General features: G+C 45.7%; 1 protein-coding gene across 3 annotated transcripts in view; it reads left to right on the top strand.

The window, feature by feature from the left end:
- The first annotated feature begins 1,074 nt into the window (after positions 1-1,074).
- The window catches only part of TIMM50 (translocase of inner mitochondrial membrane 50), a 41,108-nt gene continuing 22,689 nt past the window's right edge, over positions 1,075-19,493 (top strand). Inside the window, exons 1-3 of one of the 3 annotated variants that reach the window (XM_033158609.1) lie at positions 1,075-1,332; positions 7,258-7,402; positions 10,689-10,720. In XM_033158609.1, the coding sequence (XP_033014500.1) occupies positions 1,075-1,332; positions 7,258-7,402; positions 10,689-10,720 (435 nt within the window). Of the gene's footprint in view, positions 1,333-7,255; positions 7,403-10,688; positions 10,721-19,493 lie in introns of all 3 variants that reach the window. The other 2 variants (XM_033158610.1, XM_033158611.1) reach the window with 2 other exon arrangements.

The following is a 19,493-nucleotide window of genomic DNA, read 5'->3' on the forward strand; positions in this document are numbered from 1 at the left end:
GCAGTAAATTTACAACATAAAACATCACCCCCTATTTATAAAATTATAAAAAACATCAATTAAGGTAACACATAATTACATCCTGAGTCATGATTTAAAAGGAATGTCCAATCCGCCCAGAAGTCCGTTTTTCTTCTTTTGGGATAGGACGGTGAAGTGGCCTTGTCTGCTTGGCATACCCATGAACATTTATTAGATATATATAAAAGACCCTGATTTCTTACAACACTGCCAACCTGTGGGAAACCTGCAGGCCAGGCATAGCTGCCAACTTTTCCCTTTTCTTGCGAGGAATCCTATTCGGAATAAGGGAATTTCCCTTTTTAAAAAAAGGGGAAAAGTTGACAGCTATGAGCCAGGACCAGACCGGAACAAGGGTCCTCCGTCCCCCTCCTGCTGCAACTGGCATTCGGAAGCACTGCTTCCTCCCAATTGCGGAGGCAGGGCAGACCTGTCAATAACTCCCATGATTTGTCTAGCCCTCTTTTAAATCCATCCAGGTTGGCGGCCAGCACTGCAGGATGCAGTATTCTCCCATGCAGAGCAATGGGTGAGAGGCGGGTAGCGCCATTTGGGGCTTAGATGAAGGCAGGGGCCTCTCGCACGTGGCTCTGCCCCTTTAACCTTGTCGGCCACCGTTTCCTGCCTGCAGCTGGCTCCTCCTTCTGAGGAGCACCAATCACCGTACCGACAGGAAAAGCCCGCTCCCGCCTCCAAACCAATAAGATCTTCGCCCCGCCCAGTTACCCCCCTTCCATTGGGCAATGCGGGCACGCTGTCCGCTCGGGAGTTCCCGCCCTGGAGAGGAGTTTTTTTTAAAAGGAAAGAAAACACCCGGCAATTTAGCGGGACGCGTGATTGGTCGACGGCCAACAGGTGGGCGGGAAACAGTGGGAGACGTCGGCGGATTGGCCAGCGCCGGGCGTAACGTAAAACGGGGAGGGGCGTGCGGGCGCCGCTTCTGTCCTTTCTCACCTCTCTGATTGGCTGGTCCTTACTCCTCTCCTTCGCCTGATTCTTTAGCCTGATTGGCCGAGCTCGGCGCATGCGCCGCTCAGTGCAGCGCGAGGAAAGATGGCGGCGGTTGTGGCGGCCGCTCGCGCCTTGTCCGCGGCGGCTCTGTCGGGCGGGCTTCGGGCGCTGCAGGAGGGCGGCGGCGGCGGCGGCTCTGTCGGGCGGTGCTGCCGGCGGTGGAAGCGGCGAGGCGGCTGGGCGGTGCCCGGGCGAGCGCTGAGCGCGGGGGTCCCTCCTCAGGTGCCCCCTCAGGCGGTCGGGGTGGGGCTGACGGAGGCCGTCCTGAGGGACGCTGTCAAGCAGCAGCAGCAGCAGCAGGTGAGGCGAGTGAGTGGGCGGGGCAAGGGAGGGTCCCCGGATGAGGGAGGGAGGGAGGGGGGGGTCTCGTGACGTCGGCGGCTGCGCCTTCTGCGGGTTCTTCGTTATCACCAACCATCATTATCGTCATCAGTGTTATTCATTAAATTTATATACCACCCTCTCATCATCATCACCACTTTTAATTCGTATGCCGTCTTTCTATCTGACAATACCCAAGGCGGCTTACAACAGAGAATGTACACCTTGTAACGATCCAATGCAAAAATGTGATGATAAAACACAACTTTAAAATAAGCAGCAGAACACTAAATAAAGTAACGTTCAACCATCATGAGAATAGTATAGAATAATACTAAATATCAGCATATGAAAATGTGATAATAAAACATAACTTTAAAATAAGCAGCCAAACACCAAATAAAGTAACATTCAGCCATCACGAAAATAGTATAAAATAATATTAAATATCAGCGTATATAACTTTAAAATAAGCAGCCGAACACCAAATAAAGTAACATTCAGCCATCATGAGAATAGTATAGAATAATACTAAATATCAGCATATGAAAATTAATGTGATAAAAAACAACAACTTTAAAATAAGCAGCCAACACCAAATAGAGGAAGAAGAAGAAGAAAAAGAGTTTGGATTTGATATCCCGCATTATCGCTACCCGAAGGAGTCGCAAAGCGGCTAACATTCTCCTTTCCCTTCCTCCCCCACAACAAACACTCTGTGAGGTGAGTGGGGCTGAGAGACTTCAGAGAAGTGTGACTAGCCCAAGGTCACCCAGCAGCTGCATGTGGAGGAGTGGAGACGCGAACCCAGTTCCCCAGATTACGAGTCTGCCGCTCTTAACCACTACACCACACTGGCGTAGGGTGTGTCTCATTCAGCCATCATGAGAATAGTATAGAATAATACTAAATACCAGCATATGAAAATTAAACAGAATCCCACTCTTAACAGTCACAGTAATTAATTTCTAAACTACAATCAGTAAAACAACGGCAAGCCACAGTGCATAAAATACTACAACACAAACTGAGAAGCAGCAGAGACTGGAGGGTGGGGCAAGGCAGGTGGAAGGAGGCCTTGCCTGACAAAGTCTCTCCCCTCACAGTCCACAGGTCTCAGGGTGTTTCACAAGATAAAATCACAATACAAAAAACATGAAATCCACAATCAACATAAAAACGAAAACAACCCAGTAACCCCCGCCTCCCAACACATTTTAAAAGGGCATCCATTGGATGTTAATCAGCCCAAAGGCCTGGTTCTTATTACTGGGAAATGCTGGGCTCCGGCCCCAAGGCCTTCTGCAGGCAGAGCACGTGCTCCACATCACCCCCTGGTCTTGCCCTCCCCCAGGTCCTGTTGTTACTTGTTAGATTTACATATCTCCCTTTATTAGCATGACAAGAGAATCCTGTAAAACACTTTTAAGGCTGACATGAGTCAACAGTGTGATGCAGCAGCTAAAAAAGCCAATGCAATTCTGGGCTGCATCAATAGAATCATAGAATCATAGAGTTGGAAGAGACCACAAGGGCCATCCAGTCCAACCCCCTGCCAAGCAGGAAACACCATCAAAGCATGCCTGACAGATGGCTGTCAAGCCTCTGCTTAAAGACCTCCAAAGAAGGAGACTCCACCACACTCCTTGGCAGCAAATTCCACTGTCGAACAGCTCTTACTGTCAGGAAGTTCTTCCTAATGTTTAGGTGGAATCTTCTTTCTTGTAGTTTGAATCCATTGCCCCGTGTCCGCTTCTCTGGAGCAGCAGAAAACAACCTTTCTCCCTCCTCTATATGACATCCTTTTATATATTTGAACATGGCTATCAGATCACCCCTTAATCTTCTCTTCTCCAGGCTAAACATACCCAGCTCCCTAAGCCGTTCCTCATAAGGCATCGTTTCCAGGCCTTTGACCATTTTGGTTGCCCTCCTCTGGACACGTTCCAGCTTGTCAGTATCCTTCTTGAACTGTGGTGCCCAGAACTGTACACAGTATTCCAGGTGAGGTCTGACCAGAGCAGAATATAGTGGTACTATTACTTCCCTTGATCTAGATGCTATACTCCTATTGATGCAGCCCAGAATTGCATTGGCTTTTTTAGCTGCTGCATCACACTGTTGACTCATGTCAAGTTTATGGTCTACCAAGACTCCTAGATCCTTTTCACATGTACTGCTCTCAAGCCAGGTGTCACCCATCCTGTATTTGTGTCTTTCATTTTTTTTGCCCAAGTGTAGTACTTTACATTTCTCCCTGTTAAAATTCATCTTGTTTGCTTTGGCCCAGTTCTCTAGTCTGTTAAGGTCATTTTGAAGTGTGATCCTGTCCTCTGGGGTATTAGCCACCCCTCCTAATTTGGTGTCATCTGCAAACTTGATCAGGATACCTTCAAGCCCATCATCCAAGTCATTGATGAAGATGTTGAATAAGACTGGGCCCAAGACAGAACCCTGTGGCACCCCACTAGTCACTTCTCTCCAGGATGAAGAGGAGCCATTAATGAGTACCCTTTGGGTTCGGTCAGTCAGCCAGTTACAAATCCACTGAATGGTAGCATTGTCTAGTCCGCATTTTACCAGCTTCTTTACGAGAATATCATGGGGCACCTTGTCAAAGGCCTTGCTGAAATCAAGATAGGCTACATCCACAGCATTCCCTTCATCTACCAGGCTTGTAATTCTGTCAAAAAATGAGATCAGATTGGTCTGACATGACTTATTTTTCAGAAACCCATGCTGACTTTTAGTGATCACAGCGTTCCTTTCTAGGTGCTCACAGACCGTTTGCTTAATGATCTGCTCTAGAATCTTTCCTGGTATTGATGTCAGGCTGACTGGGCGGTAATTGTTTGGGTCTTCTCTTTCCCCCTTTTTGAAAATAGGGACAACATTTGCCCTCCTCCAGTCTGCCGGTACTTCCCCAGTTCTCCAGGAATTCTCAAAGATTACTGCCAGTGGTTCTGAAATCACCTCTGCTAGTTCTTTTAATACTCTTGGATGTAGTTCATCTGGCCCTGGAGACTTGAATACATCTAAACTAGCCAAGTATTCTTGTATTACCTCCTTACTTATTCTGGGCTGTGTTTCCCCTGCTGAATCATCTGCCCCATATTCTTCAGGTTGGGCATTGTTTTCTTTTTTTGAGAAGACTGAGGCAAAGAAGGCATTGAGGAGTTCTGCCCTTTCTCTGTCTCCTGTTCGCATTTCACCATCTTCTCCTCTAAGTGACCCCACTGTTTCATTGTTCTTCCTTTTGCTACGGACATACCCATAAAAGCCCTTTTTATTGCTTTTAACCTCTCTAGCAAGCCTGAGTTCATTCTGTGCTTTAGCTTTTCTGACTTTGTCTCTACACTTGCTGGCTATTTGTTTGAATTCCTCTCTGGTGACTTCCCCCTTTTTCCATTTTTTGTACATATCCCTTTTAAATCTTAAATCAGTTAAAAGTTCTTTAGATAGCCACCCTGGCTTCTTTAGGCACCTTCCATGTTTTCGTCTCATTGGTACTGTTTGAAGTTGTGCTTTTAATATCTCCCTTTTAACAAACTCCCATCCATCATGAACTCCCTTCCCTTTTAGTATTACTGACCATGGGATCACTCCCAGCATTTCCCTAAATTTTCTGAAGTCAGCTTTCTTAAAGTCTAGAATTTGAGTCTTAGTATGCTTGGTTGCTCCTTTCCGCTGTATAATAAACTCCAGAAGAGCATGATCACTCCCACCTAATGATCCTGCCACTTCTACCCCACTTACCAAGTCATCACTATTGGTTAAGACCAGATCTAAAATGGCTGATCCTCTTGTTGCTTCTCCCACTTTCTGGACAATGAAATTGTCTGCAAGGCCAGTGAGGAATCTGTTCGACCTTGTGCTCTTGGCTGAGTTTGACATCCAACAAATATCAGGATAGTTGAAATCCCCCATTACTACTATCTCACTTCCTTTTGAATACTTGGTCATCTGTTCCAGGAAAGCATCATCTGTGTCCTCAGTTTGGCTTGGCGATCTGTAGTAAACTCCCACAATGAGATCACTGTTATTTTTCTCTCCCTTAATTTTGACCCAGATACTCTCAGTTTGGCTTTGAAGTTTTAAATCCTGGATCTCTTCACAGGTATACACATCCCTGACATATAATGCCACCCCTCCTCCTTTCCTGTTTGGTCTATTTCTCTGAAATAGATTGTATCCCTCTATTACTACATTCCAATCATGAGACTCATCCCACCAGGTTTCAGTGATGCCTATTATGTCATATTTAGTTTGGTGTACCAAGAGCTCAAGTTCATCTTGTTTATTTCCCATGCTCTGTGCATTAGTATACAGACATTGAAGACCATTGATCATTCCCCCTAGTCGCTTATTTAAGGATTTTTCCTTCCCACTACTAGGTCTGCATGCTGTTTGCTCCATTTGGTTCTTGACATTTGGATGATCATCTTCAGCACTTGATAGACTCCTACCTTCAGGACCACTATCTCCCTCCCCCACATAAGTCAGTTTAAAGCCCTCCTGATGAGGTTTCTGAGATTGTTGGCGAAAACATTCCTCCCAACCTTTGTGAGGTGCAGCCCATCTCTTGCCAGAAGTCCATCTTCAAGAAACTTCAGACCGTGATCTAAGAATCCAAACCGTTCCTGCTGGCACCATTTGCGAAGCCAGGTGTTCACTTCCCCTATTTTTCTCTCTCTCCCTGGGCCACGCCGTTCAACTGGGAGGACAGATGAGTATAGCATAGGAGTATAGCATAGGAGTATAGCAATAGGAGTATAGCATCTAGATCAAGGGAAGTAATAGTACCACTGTATTCCGCTCTGGTCAGACCTCACCTGGAATACTGTGTCCAGTTCTGGGCACCCCAGTTCAAGAAGGATACTGACAAGCTGGAACGTGTCCAGAGGAGGGCAACCAAAATGGTCCAAGGCCTGGAAACGATGCCTTATGAGGAACAGCATAGGGAGCTGGGTATGTTTAGCCTGGAGAAGAGAAGGTTAAGGGGTGATATGATAGCCATGTTCAAATATATCAAAGGATGTCATATGGAGGAGGGAGAAAGGTTGTTTTCTGCTGCTCCAGAGAAGCGGACACGGAGCAATGGATTCAAACTACAAGAAAGAAGATTCCACCTAAACATTAGGAAGAACTTCCTGACAGTAAGAGCTGTTGGACAGTAGGATTTGCTGCCAAGGAGTGTGGTGGAGTCTCCTTCTTTGGAGGTCTTGAAACAGAGGCTTGACAGCCACCTGTCAGGAATGCTTTGATGATGTTTCCTGCTTGGCAGGGGGTTGGACTGGATGGCCCTTGAGGTCTCTTCCAACTCTATGATTCTATGGTTTGTATATGGAATGAGGTTTCATGGACCAGAGTTAATTTTGACAGCAGGGTAGATGTTCTGAGACTCAGCTGTGTTTGCTGTAACGGACTTAAACATGGCAATCCTGTGGAATTTTTCAGTGACGGTAATTGTGACCTGTCATCTCATTAATGAAATCTTAGTTGACTTAATGGATTTTAGCTGATTCATCTTTCTTTGGATAAGCAGTGATTCTGAAGGGCAGAAGCACTCTTCTTAAGTCAGGAGCGGGGAACCTTTTTCAGCTAAAGGGGCAAATTTGCTTGTGGAGACCACGTTCAAGTGGTGGGCGGAACCAGGTGCAAAAGTGGTAGAGAAAGGGATATAACGTTTACCTTCGTACGTAGGCTGCTTCAGATATGCAAAAGTCGGAGGGTTCTACAAACACGTGTCCACCTCCCCATCCAGACAAGCGAGAAACATTATCAAAGTTTGTTTGTTAAATTATATCCATTTATACCCTGGCCTTGGCTACTTCAACAGGAAAAAGAGGTTCCTGCAGTTTTGGGAAGCCATTTATTTCCATATGTGTTTGTTTCTCTCCCTAGTCAGCAGAAGGTGAAGATGGAAGAAGTTCTGAGGAGCAGCAAGAGAAGAAGCAGAAGGAGAATACTGCCTATGCAAAGAAGATGGTCCTCAGGATAGCAGGGCTTATGGGAGCTGGCAGTGGCGTAGCAATTATTTACATCTTTGGTGAGTTTGTGTTCATCCACTGAAAGGAATGGTTTGTGCTTTATGGTATACTCTAGAAATAAACAAAAATACAATCTGCGACCTTTTAAATGTGCTTGCTTATATAAATGAATATATGTTACATATATATGTTGCAGTGAGACTGCATCCCCAATCCCATTATCAGTACTTGTCAGGGAACTGTCCTCGGCTCAGCACAGTGAGGGTGACAGGGGCTTGGGATGTTACAGAGAGCCCCGACAACACCTGAGGAGCAGCACTTCTTCTTCCAGTGGGGGCAGCAATGAGACCTCAAGCGGGGAAGGGGAGGTTTCTCAGGGAACGGGCAGCAAAAGTTCCAAGGAAGGGAGAGCGCCCTTGCGCCCTGCGGGCGCAGAGGGTGGCACGCCACTTCCGTCACCCCAATTGCACAGAGGGGTGCCACGTAGGGCGAGGAGGAGGAGATTCCGCATCCCGCGTCTTTTTTGCTGGGGGGGGGGGGGTAACCGGAAAGAGGCACTCCCGGATACTGCTGGTGGTTGAGACAAACGTGTTTTTGTTAGCTCTGCACTGTAAATAGTTTTGCACCATAAAACTATGAAAAGAAGCAACGGAATCAGCTGCTTACTCATGAGCAACTAACTGGGAACCTTACAGTACTATTTGGGGGCGCGGTTCCACCTCTTACTCACTTTGACAGGTGTCTTCCAGCTGATCTGAATTGTGGAAATTCCTGGTTCATGTTTCTGTTCTTTCAGTGATGCAGCGTAGGTTGGAGATTCTGTGGATTTCAAGTTGGGGGGTTGTATAGCCTTGCCAGGAGAGCATTGCTCTTTGCTGTAAAGAGCTTGTGGCCTGGCTGTGTCTTCTTCCCTGCCTGCATAAGTGGCTGGTTGTCTGGTCATGAAGACTTCTCACTGGGAGGGTTTGCTTGACAAAATGCAGTTTAAAATTTCTGCTGCGAATGCCCCAAATCTGATTCTAGTTAACATTGGAAGATTCAGCAGTAATTCCAAGCCTCCAAGGGTGGGGTGGGGGCAGGTTTAACAGTCAAAAAGCCTGTGCTGGTCAATGCAATACATGAAGGTCCTGCTATCTGAAAATATCAGCACATAAAGAATTACACACAAACCTTGCTATGCACCAGGGGTCAGCAAACTTTTTCAGCAGAGGGCCAGTCCACTGTAGCCTCAGACCTTGTGGGGTGCCGGACTGTATTTTGGGAGGGAGGGAAATGAACGAATTCCTATGCCCCACAAATAACCCAGAGATGCATTTTAAATAAAAGCACACATTCTACTCATGTAAAAACACAAATCTCTCTCCTCTGACTGGTAAATGAAGGACCTTATTCCTCTCTTCTTCTGCTTGCCAGTAAGGTTACAATATTTTTTTTAAAAGTATCGTCAGCTGTTCTTTTGAGACTGAAATATCATTTTTTTTTTTATAAGAATTTATTGACATTTTTCTTATTACAACAAAAACCCACACCCACACCAACATTAAAAAAGAAAGTACAAATCACTTACTCACTAAAACAAACACAAACATTGCCAAGTTTTCTCCTTCTTCCTTAAGCTTCTTCTCAGAAAAAAAAAAAATTCTATTTCCGTATCTTGACACGACTTCCCCTGCCTTTTCACCATTGGTTTTACATCCAATCTATTTTTCTTAACCCCTTCTTTTAAAAATTAAACATACTTTTATATATAAAATGCAAAAATCATCTTACTTAACATGATCTACTATTCATCTTAAACTAGTCTTCTTGGTATTACCCCCATATGATCATACCTCATCCTAAATCCTCATCCATTATTCTTATCTTATTCTTAAACATTACTTATTCTTCTGTCCTGCAATCTGTTGCTAATCACATAAAACTTCAGATATCTCATTTAAAAAGCAAAAAATCTAATCAAGCTGCCGATCTTCACATTCCAATTTCAGATTACCATATCCAACCGTTTTAAATTTAATTTGTTACTTCACCCCACACCCCTTCTGTCCATTGTTTTCCTCCTAGTAATGCCAGAGCCCAGTTTCCAATTGTCTATTCTTTCCAAAAAGTCACAGAGGCAGACACAATTCAGCGCGCTCCTTGCGACGAACTTCAGAGTATCCATCTCACAAACTCCCGGCTGTTCCATTCCTCCAGACCATTCTTCTTGAAAATAGCTCAATTCTTTGTCCCATGCCCTCGAGCTCACACCTCGGGGGCTGGATATTGCAGAACTTATTACCGTCTTGGGTCTGCCACCCCCAAAGACGGAATCTTTTTTCTTTTGGAGCAGCCCTGTCTCTTCTTTCCATCTTCCTATCCACCCTCTCAGTTCGCAGCAGACGCATTCTTCCAAAGTGTCAAAATATTCAGTAGCCTCCTCTGCGGGAAATTCCTTTCTTATCAGGCCCCCACACAAGGCTTTTACTTTCCAGTAGAGAATCTCCAACCTCAGTTCCAGGAGTCTTTGTTCGTCCGTCAAAGTGGAATTCAAAACAAGCCTCCAAACAAAGCCCAACACGGTAGAAGGAGGGGTAGGAGTGAGTGTCATATTGCAGTTTCTGTCTTTATGTCCGGTTAGAACTTTTCGTCGCCATTTTCCATGAAATCAGTATGTAAGGACCGAGATTTTCAAATCGGGATATCTTTCACCCCTTTACTCCCCGAAGGGAAATTGTAACAGTCTCACTCTCCACAATTCCGATACTTTATATCCAATTAGTAGCAACAGTCATTCAAGCTGGTTAGCTTCTTCCGCCCAAAGGGAAAAGAACAGGCTGCCTTTCTTCTTCCCCCGGATCGTTCCATACAGTAAAGTATTTAGTCCAATCTCATACTTACGACCTCCGGGTTCTTCAGAACCTATCATCACAGGTAGAACCACAACGCTCATCTCGGGATTTGTCGCCGCATTTACATCCCGGTTGGGGCATATCCCCTATGGCCCGGCTCCGTGGTCCCTTCACCCCCACCCCCCCTTTACAGGGGGAGCGGGGGAAGGGTTCGGAGCACAACGGGCACCGCCGGGGAGCCCAGGGCGCGGGACGCTCTTCCCGCGCCCCAACCGGAGCCCCGCTTTGCGGTTGCGGGGCTCCTAACCCCCGGGATGGATCGGGCGCCTCGCAGCCGAAGCAGCCCCGACCACCCGCTATGGCGTCGCCAGCCGGAAGCCTTTTGAGACTGAAATATCAAACACCCTCTTACTCTTACTGAATTTGTATTATATTTACTTCTTGGACATTGTAACACACCGTTCTGTGAAATGATGCAAAGTGACCTGTTTTTGTTTTGTTTTTTTGGTGGCAGGTAGCAATTCGGTGGATGAGCATGGTGTCAAGGTAAGCTGTTTCTTTCCTGAGTCTTTGACTTGTTAGGTGTCCGCCGCTAGGGGTCACTGTGTGCTTGAAATTTGCTGTGCTGTTGACTGCTGAATGCTAGAATCAGTCTTGCAACAGAGTGAAGGTTAAACTTGGCAACCGTTAAACTTATTACCTGCCAAGAACCGAGTAAATAAGCAAGCTATAGAATATTGGGAGGCCAGCAGCACGATTCTGGTTGCCCCTCCTGTGGAAGATGGGAGTAGTTTGTGTGCAGTTTTCATGAGTGGTGGCAGTAAAGTGCAGTGCCATTTCTGTAGCATTTCTCAGCATCCAAAGGATTTACTGGTTGTCAAGTTCTTTGATACCTGTAGATCAAGGGTGGTTAATAATAATAATAGAAAATAGAAAATAAAAAGTGTTTTTGAGGCTGTAGGCGGTGATGGAGGCAAAATTAAAAATTAAAAATTCCTTCCAGCAGCACCTTAGAGACCTGCTAAGTTTGTTCTTGTTATGTGATTTCGTGTGCATGCACACTTCTTCAGATACACTGAAACAGAAGTCACCAGACCCTTAAATATAGTGAGGGAGTGGGGCGGGGTATTACTCAGAAGGGTGGTGGGAATGGGTCAATGGCTGATGGGTGTGGAAAATCTGTTGGCGTCTGTTAACGACTGCAATTGGTCTTACAGGAAAAAGCAAGGGGTGAGATGGCTAAAAATAGCTGTATCATGTATAATGGGATAAGAATCCAATGTCTCTATTCAGACTAGGTCTCTCCATGGTTTTTAAGTTTGGTAATAAGTTGCAGTTCAGCAATTTTTCTTTCCGGTCTATTTCTGAAATTCATTTGTAATAAGACAGCTACTTATATTAGCCAATCACCCGTTCCCACCACCCTTCTGAGTAATACCCCTCCCCACCCTCTCACTATATATAAGGGTCTGGTGACTTCTGTTTCAGTGTATCTGTTTCAGTTTATCTGAAGAAGTGTGCATGCACACGAAAGCTCAGACCAAGAACAAACTTAGTTGGTCTCTAAGGTGCTACTGGAAGGAATTTTTTTATTTTGTTTTGACTATGCCAGACCAACACAGCTACCTACCTGTAACTGTAATAATAATAGAAGATTAGGCTGAGAGTTGCTTTTCCAGTGCCATGCTATGGGCTCAGGTCTTTCGTGCCTATATCCAGCTTTATTTATTTCTGCTTATGGCTCACCCTTTTTATGAGTTTAAGGCAATTTATAAAAAAGAGAATCAAAGAATTGTAGAGTTGGAAGAGACCACGTTGTCAAAAGAAACAGCAAAAGATAGTTTTAAAACTGTACTGAAAAGCAACTAAACACAAGTTTTAAAAGCAAAACAGAATGAGTGTCCAAGGCAGAAACCTTTTAATCCATCCAGAAAAGCTTGCCAAAATATACACATCTTTCTTTGTTTCCGGAAGCATTTTAACCATGGTAGAATGCTGTGAAATGGCAAGAACCCTCCAACCTACAAATGAGCAACTGGAGGCCCCAAGGTCAAATCTGGACCCATCAAGAGGGGCAGGTGGCCCTCATAGTTTTCAGCTCAGAAATCAAGTGAGAGGTATAGAGCAAGACATGGACTGGCAACCCGTAAGGGCATCCTGTTCCTAATGGCTCTCCAGTAAACTCGTTGCCGACAAGCAGCCTTGAACACGTAACTTTTTCAGAATTCATTACACTGCTTGGGGGGCCCTTCTGCCAGGAAGTGATGTATTTAATTTTAAATATTCACAGCATTTATATACTGCCCAGTTCCCAGGATGGTTTACTATGCAAACTACAACAAGCATCATTCTAAAACAAGAGTAAAACCAGAAGCAGAGTAAATCAAGGTTCAAAACTTACAGTGGAATAGCAACCGTCAAAGAACACACACACACAAACTCAAGCTTGAAAAGCCTGGGGAAATGAGGCCGCAACCTAGATGGAGAGGGCATTCCATCACTGCTGTGGTGTTTGCTGAAATAGCCATCTCTCTAGTAGTCACCCACTAAACCTCATTTGATGAAGGCACCCAAACAAAGCCCTCAGAAGATATTAAGATAGTTATATATATGGAAGGAGGCAATCCATGAATTAACCCAGCCCCAAGATGTTTAGATGTATTCAGTGGTACCTCAGGTTACATACGCTTCAGGTTACATACTCCGCTAACCCAGAAATAACGCTTCAGGTTAAGAACTTTGCTTCAGGATAAGAACAGAAATTGTGCTCTGGTGGTGCAGCGGGAGGCCCCATTAGCTAAAGTTGGTGCTTCAGGTTAAGAACAGTTTCAGGTTAAGAACGGACCTCCGGAACGAATTAAGTTCTTAACCCGAGGTACCACTGTACCGCTAGCATGATGAAGAGGGTCATAGCTTAAAGGTAGAACACGTTCCTTGAATGCAGACGATTCCAGGTTCAATCCCCAGGTAGAGCTGGGAAAGATCCCCCAGCTGCTCCCAGTCCGTGTAGATGATACCGCACTGCTGATCTGTCTCTGATCTAGGCAACCTCCTATGTTGAACTGGGCCTGGAAATGGATTGGAAGCCAAAGAAGATGGTGAAGAAGTGGACTGGATGTGGTTTGATCATACCACATCAGCCGGCTCCACTTAACAATCTTGTTGCTCTACTCTTGACCAGTTGAGGTTTCTAGACTGCTTTCAGAGGCGATCCAACAGATATAATGCATTTCATTAATCGAAAGGGTTGCAGCGGGTTGATAAAAGACACTCCCAAGCCGCCAAGACCACTTCAAGTTTCTGGCACCAGTGCTTCTGCACTCCCAGTTACTTCTCTCTCCTTCCTGGTATTGTCACCTGCCCCCTGCAGCATACCTTTCCTGCCACCCACCTGAAATGTCTCTTGCCACTCCCGGCTCTCTCACTTGCGCAGGCTCTGATCCTGAACAAACTATATGAGCAAACCAGGCAAGCATAACTTTGAGCAAAGCGAACATATGTTTCTTCATTAAGCACAGGATATAAGCTAGCCTGAGCCAAGACCCCACCTTTTCCAAGTCCCTTTTATGCCCCTAAAAAAAAAAAAGACGTGGGTGGCTGCTTCCTGTTCCACTATGACTCAGCCCTGAGACCAGCAAGAGGCTGTGGGGAGAAGTCTGAAGCCAGGTTCCCATAAATGTTTTGTGGTCCTTATTGCAGCAGGCACATGTTGCCATGGATGTGTGAATGGGCCTTGCTGGTGGGAGTTTGTGCTACCTGTTGTCCTGGGAGCTTGAGCTGGGTAGCTCTGCATATTCAACGGCGGCTTTTACTGGCTCCCTTTGCTCCCTAACGCATCCCTTTGGAAACGACCGCCTTAATTGGGCTAATGGATGAAAAACCTCCTGCGACAGACCATTTGTGGGTTTATTACAGGTCTCCTCTGAGATTTCGCTGCTGGTGAGAGGAGCTGGAACATAGGCAAAACACTTCTTTCCTGGTCCGCTTCCTTCATCTCTTGTAGGAGTCTGGATGGGAAAATCTTAGTATATAAAGTTCACTGCAATCTTCTGTATCTTACTGGGTTGAATTGCTTGTTATTGAAATAATACAGTGTTGGTGTACACCTGGAGCAAAGCAAGGTTATCGCGCAACAGCTATACCTGCTTCAGACAGTGGTTAAAGGTTACAGCATATCTGTCTGGATGACCCTGTTGCATGGGCCTCTTTTTTGCAGCCCCCACCCCTTTAACACAACTGGCCAATAAGTGGATTATTTTGGCAAGTGCAATTAATTTGGGTACCTTGAGTTCAAATGTGTTTGTGGAGGTAACAGCTTTTTAACTGTTCAGTCTTACATAAGTTTGCTCAGAATGCTCAGCAGGGCTTTTTGAATTAACGTTGTATTACAAAGCTTGGAAGTTAGGTTAGAATTTGTGGGTTTTTTTAATCAAAACTTCTTAATTACTGGTGCTTTGGAAAAATTGTGGTTCACCCTCCATAGCTTTTCATGTGGGGCAGGGGATATCTCTGCTTTCTACACTAGTACCCTTCTGTAACCAATTCAAGGAGGCTGATCAGGGCTGTCTACTCTCTCTTGATATGCAGCACAAGCCTTGAGTGCTCTTGAGGGAAGGAGGTGTGAAGTGCTAGTGGCCTTGCATGTCACATACCCAAATTAACTGTTTTGAACTGTGGGTAAGACTTCCTTATTGCCTTTCTATAACTGGGCAGCTTTTGATGTTCAAGACAAAGCTGTCACTTCTCACTGTGCTGTAAACAGCAGCTAAATTGTCTTGGGGAAGTTGCCTGCAATATTCCTTTGCAAAGAGTTGTCCCAGATGAATGGCCCTTCTTTCTTCCCTTCCCTCCACCTACCTCCTTCAATTGGTGCTAACACACTCCTTTCATGCTTCCACAGATTCCTTCTCACCTTTGTAGGCAGCAGGTCGGCTTATTGCTGGCACATGCCAGCTTAGTGCTTTTGATCATTTGCGCTAACAAGGGCCTTCCGGGCACAACTGCCCTCTTTTGCAGAGCTGCGTGTCATAAGTGTGTGTGCTGGGGTGGGGGTGGGGAGTCTCAGAATGCAAGGCTGTGCCTTGCCTCTTCCCTTTCTGAGCGAAGGAAAGGAGTTGCTGCATTTGCCCCTAGCATCATGCATGATGTTGTCAGAGGACTTGGTCATTGCTTTCAAAGGTGAAAGCCATTTCATGCGCGTTAGATCTGCATTGTGGCTCTTAGCCACGATACCTAAATTGACCTTTCATGTTCAGTGAAATGTGCCTCTGAGCACCAGAATCCCCAGAGGGCAGCTCCATTCTCCTTGAACTCATGCTTTACACTCTGGGTTCCTGCAAAATGTTGGCGATGGCTGCTGGAAATGTGCACAGCTGTAGGTTTATAGCGATGGCTGCTGGAAATGTGCACAGCTGTAAGTTTATAGCGATGGCTGCTGGAAATGTGCACAGCTGTAAGTTTATAGCAAAAGTTACAGGTAGGTAGCTGTGTTGGTCTGCCATAGTCAAAACAAAATAAAAATAAAAATCCTTCCAGTAGCACCTTTGTTGTTGTTGTTGTTCAGTCGTGTCCGACTCTTCGTGACCCCGTGGACCAGAGCACGCCAGGCACCCCTATCTTTCACTGCCTCTCGCAGTTTGGCCAAACTCATGTTAGCAGCTTCGAGAACACTGTCCAACCATCTCATCCTCTGTCGTCCCCTTCTCCTTGTGCCCTCCATCTTTCCCAACATCAGGGTCTTTTCTAGGGATTCTTCTCTTCTCATGAGGTGGCCAAAGTACTGGAGCCTCAACTTCAGGATCTGTCCTTCCAGTGAGCACTCAGGGCTGATTTCTTTGATCAGTAGCACCTTAGAGACCAACTAAGTTTGTTCTTGGTGTGAGCTTTCGTGTGCATTGGGAAACAGCAGGGAGGGTTGACAGCTATGAATCTTCAGTGTGTATCTGAAGAAGTGTGCATGCACACGAAAGCTCATACCAAGAACAAACTTAGTTGGTCTCTTCTAAGGTGCTACTGGAAGGATTTTTTTATTTTTTATTTTGTTTTTATAGCAAAAGATATCCCCTTTATAGGAATGTCCTTGGGCAGCATGGTATCTGTCAAGCTGATAGAGGGGATGCAGAGTCGAGGGTTTTCACAGCTGAAATTTCTATGGAGATATTGGGGAATTGCGATGCTTTGAAGTGGTTGTGCGCCTGCCTTTCTCAAAGGTATTTGTGTGTCTTTCCCCTTACCTGCTGTTCTTGAGCCACAATAAAACCCCTTTGGTTTTGTTAATAGCCCTTTTTAGGCTGCCTGTCGCATTCATGTGAATGGCAGCAATGAGGCTTGGGGGCTGCCTGTGCCGGAGCAAATGTGTTTTCTCCAAAGGCCTTGGCACACTTCACAGCTTCCTGCAAGGCGCATGGCATCACCTGGGTGGAAGAGGATCCTCAGGGGGACCTGGTTTGTCTGGACATCTTTTCCTAAGTGGCTGTAAAATGTGGCTGGCCTTTGATCTGACTCTCTTTCCCACACTCTTCTTTTTCTTCCTTCTCTGGGAAGTGTGGATTTGCAGAAGGCAGTTTCTTGATCTTTTTTTTAGTTTTATTACAAATTTCCTTTGTCACTCTTCAAGCCTTCGTGTGCGCATTGATCTTCCAGCTTCTGGTTTTAAACAAAATGCAAAACTAGGTTCATTCTGGTGAGTTCCAAAAATATTTCAGTACGGATATCTTGAAAAAAAAAGGCTTATGGATCCAAATGAACCCTGGAAGGTGGGAAGCTTTGTGACAGTAGAGAAAAGAGGGAGCTAGAAGATAGCACATTTTAGGTGCAGCAAGGAAGAAGATGGAGAGAATTTGAAAGCAGCTTCCTGTTGTGTCTTATCACCAAGATGCACAATTGGAAAAAAAAAATTCAGAACCTGGTCAGCCCATATATTTGTGCATACTAGAATTGCACATCTAACAGTTTGTTTGTTTGCTTGCTTGTTTGTTTGTTTTAATTTTTGCTCTTAGGGCTAGAAGAACTTCCTAAGCTCTTGGCAGCTTAGAAGTTGGAGACTTGCACCTAGGGGCTTGGGATTAGTTTGTTCACAGTGTTTTGAGCTACTTGGTCCTGACAGCTCCTAAACATTTTGGAGCCGATGTTGAAGAAGCTAACATCTTCTCCAAGGATGTCTTATGAATTCGGGTAGAAAAGAGGCTTTTTTGTTAACCACGTGTAGGTGTCCTGGTGTGTATTTGACCCTGGTGTCTGTGGTGTGTGTTTTTCCGGATCTAACCCTCAAGGTGGCACTGTTGAACTTTCAAACGGAACTGGTTTTGAGATTCCCCATGGAAAGTGTTTGGTTGTAGAAACATCCACAGAGAGCTGAAATTCTGATTCACCTAATTGCTGAGAGTGGTTAACCCAGGGAACAAAATACCAATCTTAATGCTTTTGGCTAGCTTATGCACCCCAGTCTGCGTAGTGCAGGTATACCTGCCTGCTGCTTCTCTGGATCAACTTGGATGGCTGCAGTGGGATAGCATCCTGCACTATTTCTCTTGTTCTTCTTTGTTTATCTGGCCTCCTGTATTCTCACATAGGCACTTTTTACATTCCGTCTTAGTTTTCTTTTGAAGGAACCTGGAACCCATCCTGACTAGAGGAACCCCAGTCTAAACGACTAGCACTAAACAACTTGAGCGCCACTCTTTAACATATAATAAATAATCTGTTAGATCAGTGCTTTTCAAACTGTGTTCTCCAACACTCTGCGGGTTTCTCAGAAGCAAATGGGGATCCTCGATGTGTAGTGTGTGAGCTTGTTTTGAAAGGCAGCTTCTCTGCCCCCTGCACATTATCTCTTGCGGTGAGCAGGCGCTCGTGGAGCGATATTATAGAAAAACGGCCTTCCCACAACTTAGTGCCCTCCAGATGTTTTTGATGAAAACTCCCGTCAGCCCTAGCGAGCTCTGGGAGTTGTAGTCCGAAACGTCGGCGTGGCACCGGGTTGGGGAAGGGCATTCGAGGTGGTTTCCGTGTGGGATATACTCACAGTTCGTGCAGGGAGACATTGCAGCCAAAAGCCCTGGCCAGTCCTCCGTTTTTGCACCCTAGAACATTTGCCAGAATATTCTGCGAAACGCAGGAGTTCCACAGCAGGCGTGTCAGGGTGCATGTGCTCCCTGAAAGCGCAGGGGGTTTGAAGTGCGTTGACTTCAACAGACTTCAGTGAATCCCTCAGCCTTTATGACCCCTCAAGTCTTCTTGGATTTAAACCAGTATATAGATCTATCTTCTAAAACCCAGCCAGACAATGCAAACTGGGGATGCCATCTGAATTGGGGAGCTGCTTGACTTGGGCCAGCAAGTGCCAGGATGCTCTTCAGTATTTACATGCCCAGTTGGGCTGACTTGGTAGCAATGTCTGCATTTGGTTAAGTACAAGAAAAAATGGGGCTTGGAGGGCCTCTGACAGCTGCCAGTTCTCTGCTTGTGCCCAGTTGTCAGCTCCAGTTTTCTGCCCTGCCAAGCCAATGTTCCACTGCCCTGTACAAAAGGGAGTTGGGAGATTAGACACTGGATTAGTCTTGCTGTGCCTTAAAGTCCTTCGCCTTGCCATTTTCCAGTTATTTTACATAATCCCAAACACCGGAGGAAAGGCAAAACAAAGTGATTCATAAACTGTGTGTGTGTGTGTGTTCAGTGACTGACTGAATTAGTTTCACCCAAGAGCGCTTACTGATAACTTTCTCTGGACCTGATTCTGCCTCTGCTGTGACAAGGACAGCCCCGGTATAGTTCCTTTGCAACGTATCCACAAGGCCAAGAGCCGCCGTGACGTTGTCCAGAGCAGGTCAGTGCCGAAGACTTTGTGGGATTGTTTCAAGTCCCCGCAGCTTGTTTGACTAGAGGAATGGATCATTGTTTTCGTGGGGGGGGGGGGTGTCTTTCCCATTTCAGGTCAGCAGCTGCTGGGCTCCTGCGCCTGTGTCTGCGAACAATGAAATCTTGCTTGCAGCCATTCTGTTGTGGCTTTCAAGGACTCTGCAGCACTCAAAACAGCTGGTGCATCGCTATAGAGCCTTTCAAACTGGGCTGGGCTGGCTGGGCTCCTTTTCCAGTGAGTCGTTCTTTGCCCTGTGCACCAGTGAAAATACCTGGACATCAAAGTCCTTCAGGCAGACAAATCCATGCATGCAAAGCTTTGACCCATTTAAGAAGACAGTCTCACTTGATTCCCCCCCTTCCCCCACTGCTCTGAAGACTTGCATCCTGTTGAGAATTTGGATGTTTGCAGATAACTTTGAAGCAGTGCTCATCATGCTAGAGTACAGAAGTACAGAGTACT

The sequence above is a fragment of the Lacerta agilis genome, chromosome 8, assembly GCF_009819535.1.
Source record: "Lacerta agilis isolate rLacAgi1 chromosome 8, rLacAgi1.pri, whole genome shotgun sequence".
In the NCBI taxonomy this organism is placed as follows: Eukaryota; Metazoa; Chordata; class Lepidosauria; order Squamata; family Lacertidae; genus Lacerta; species Lacerta agilis.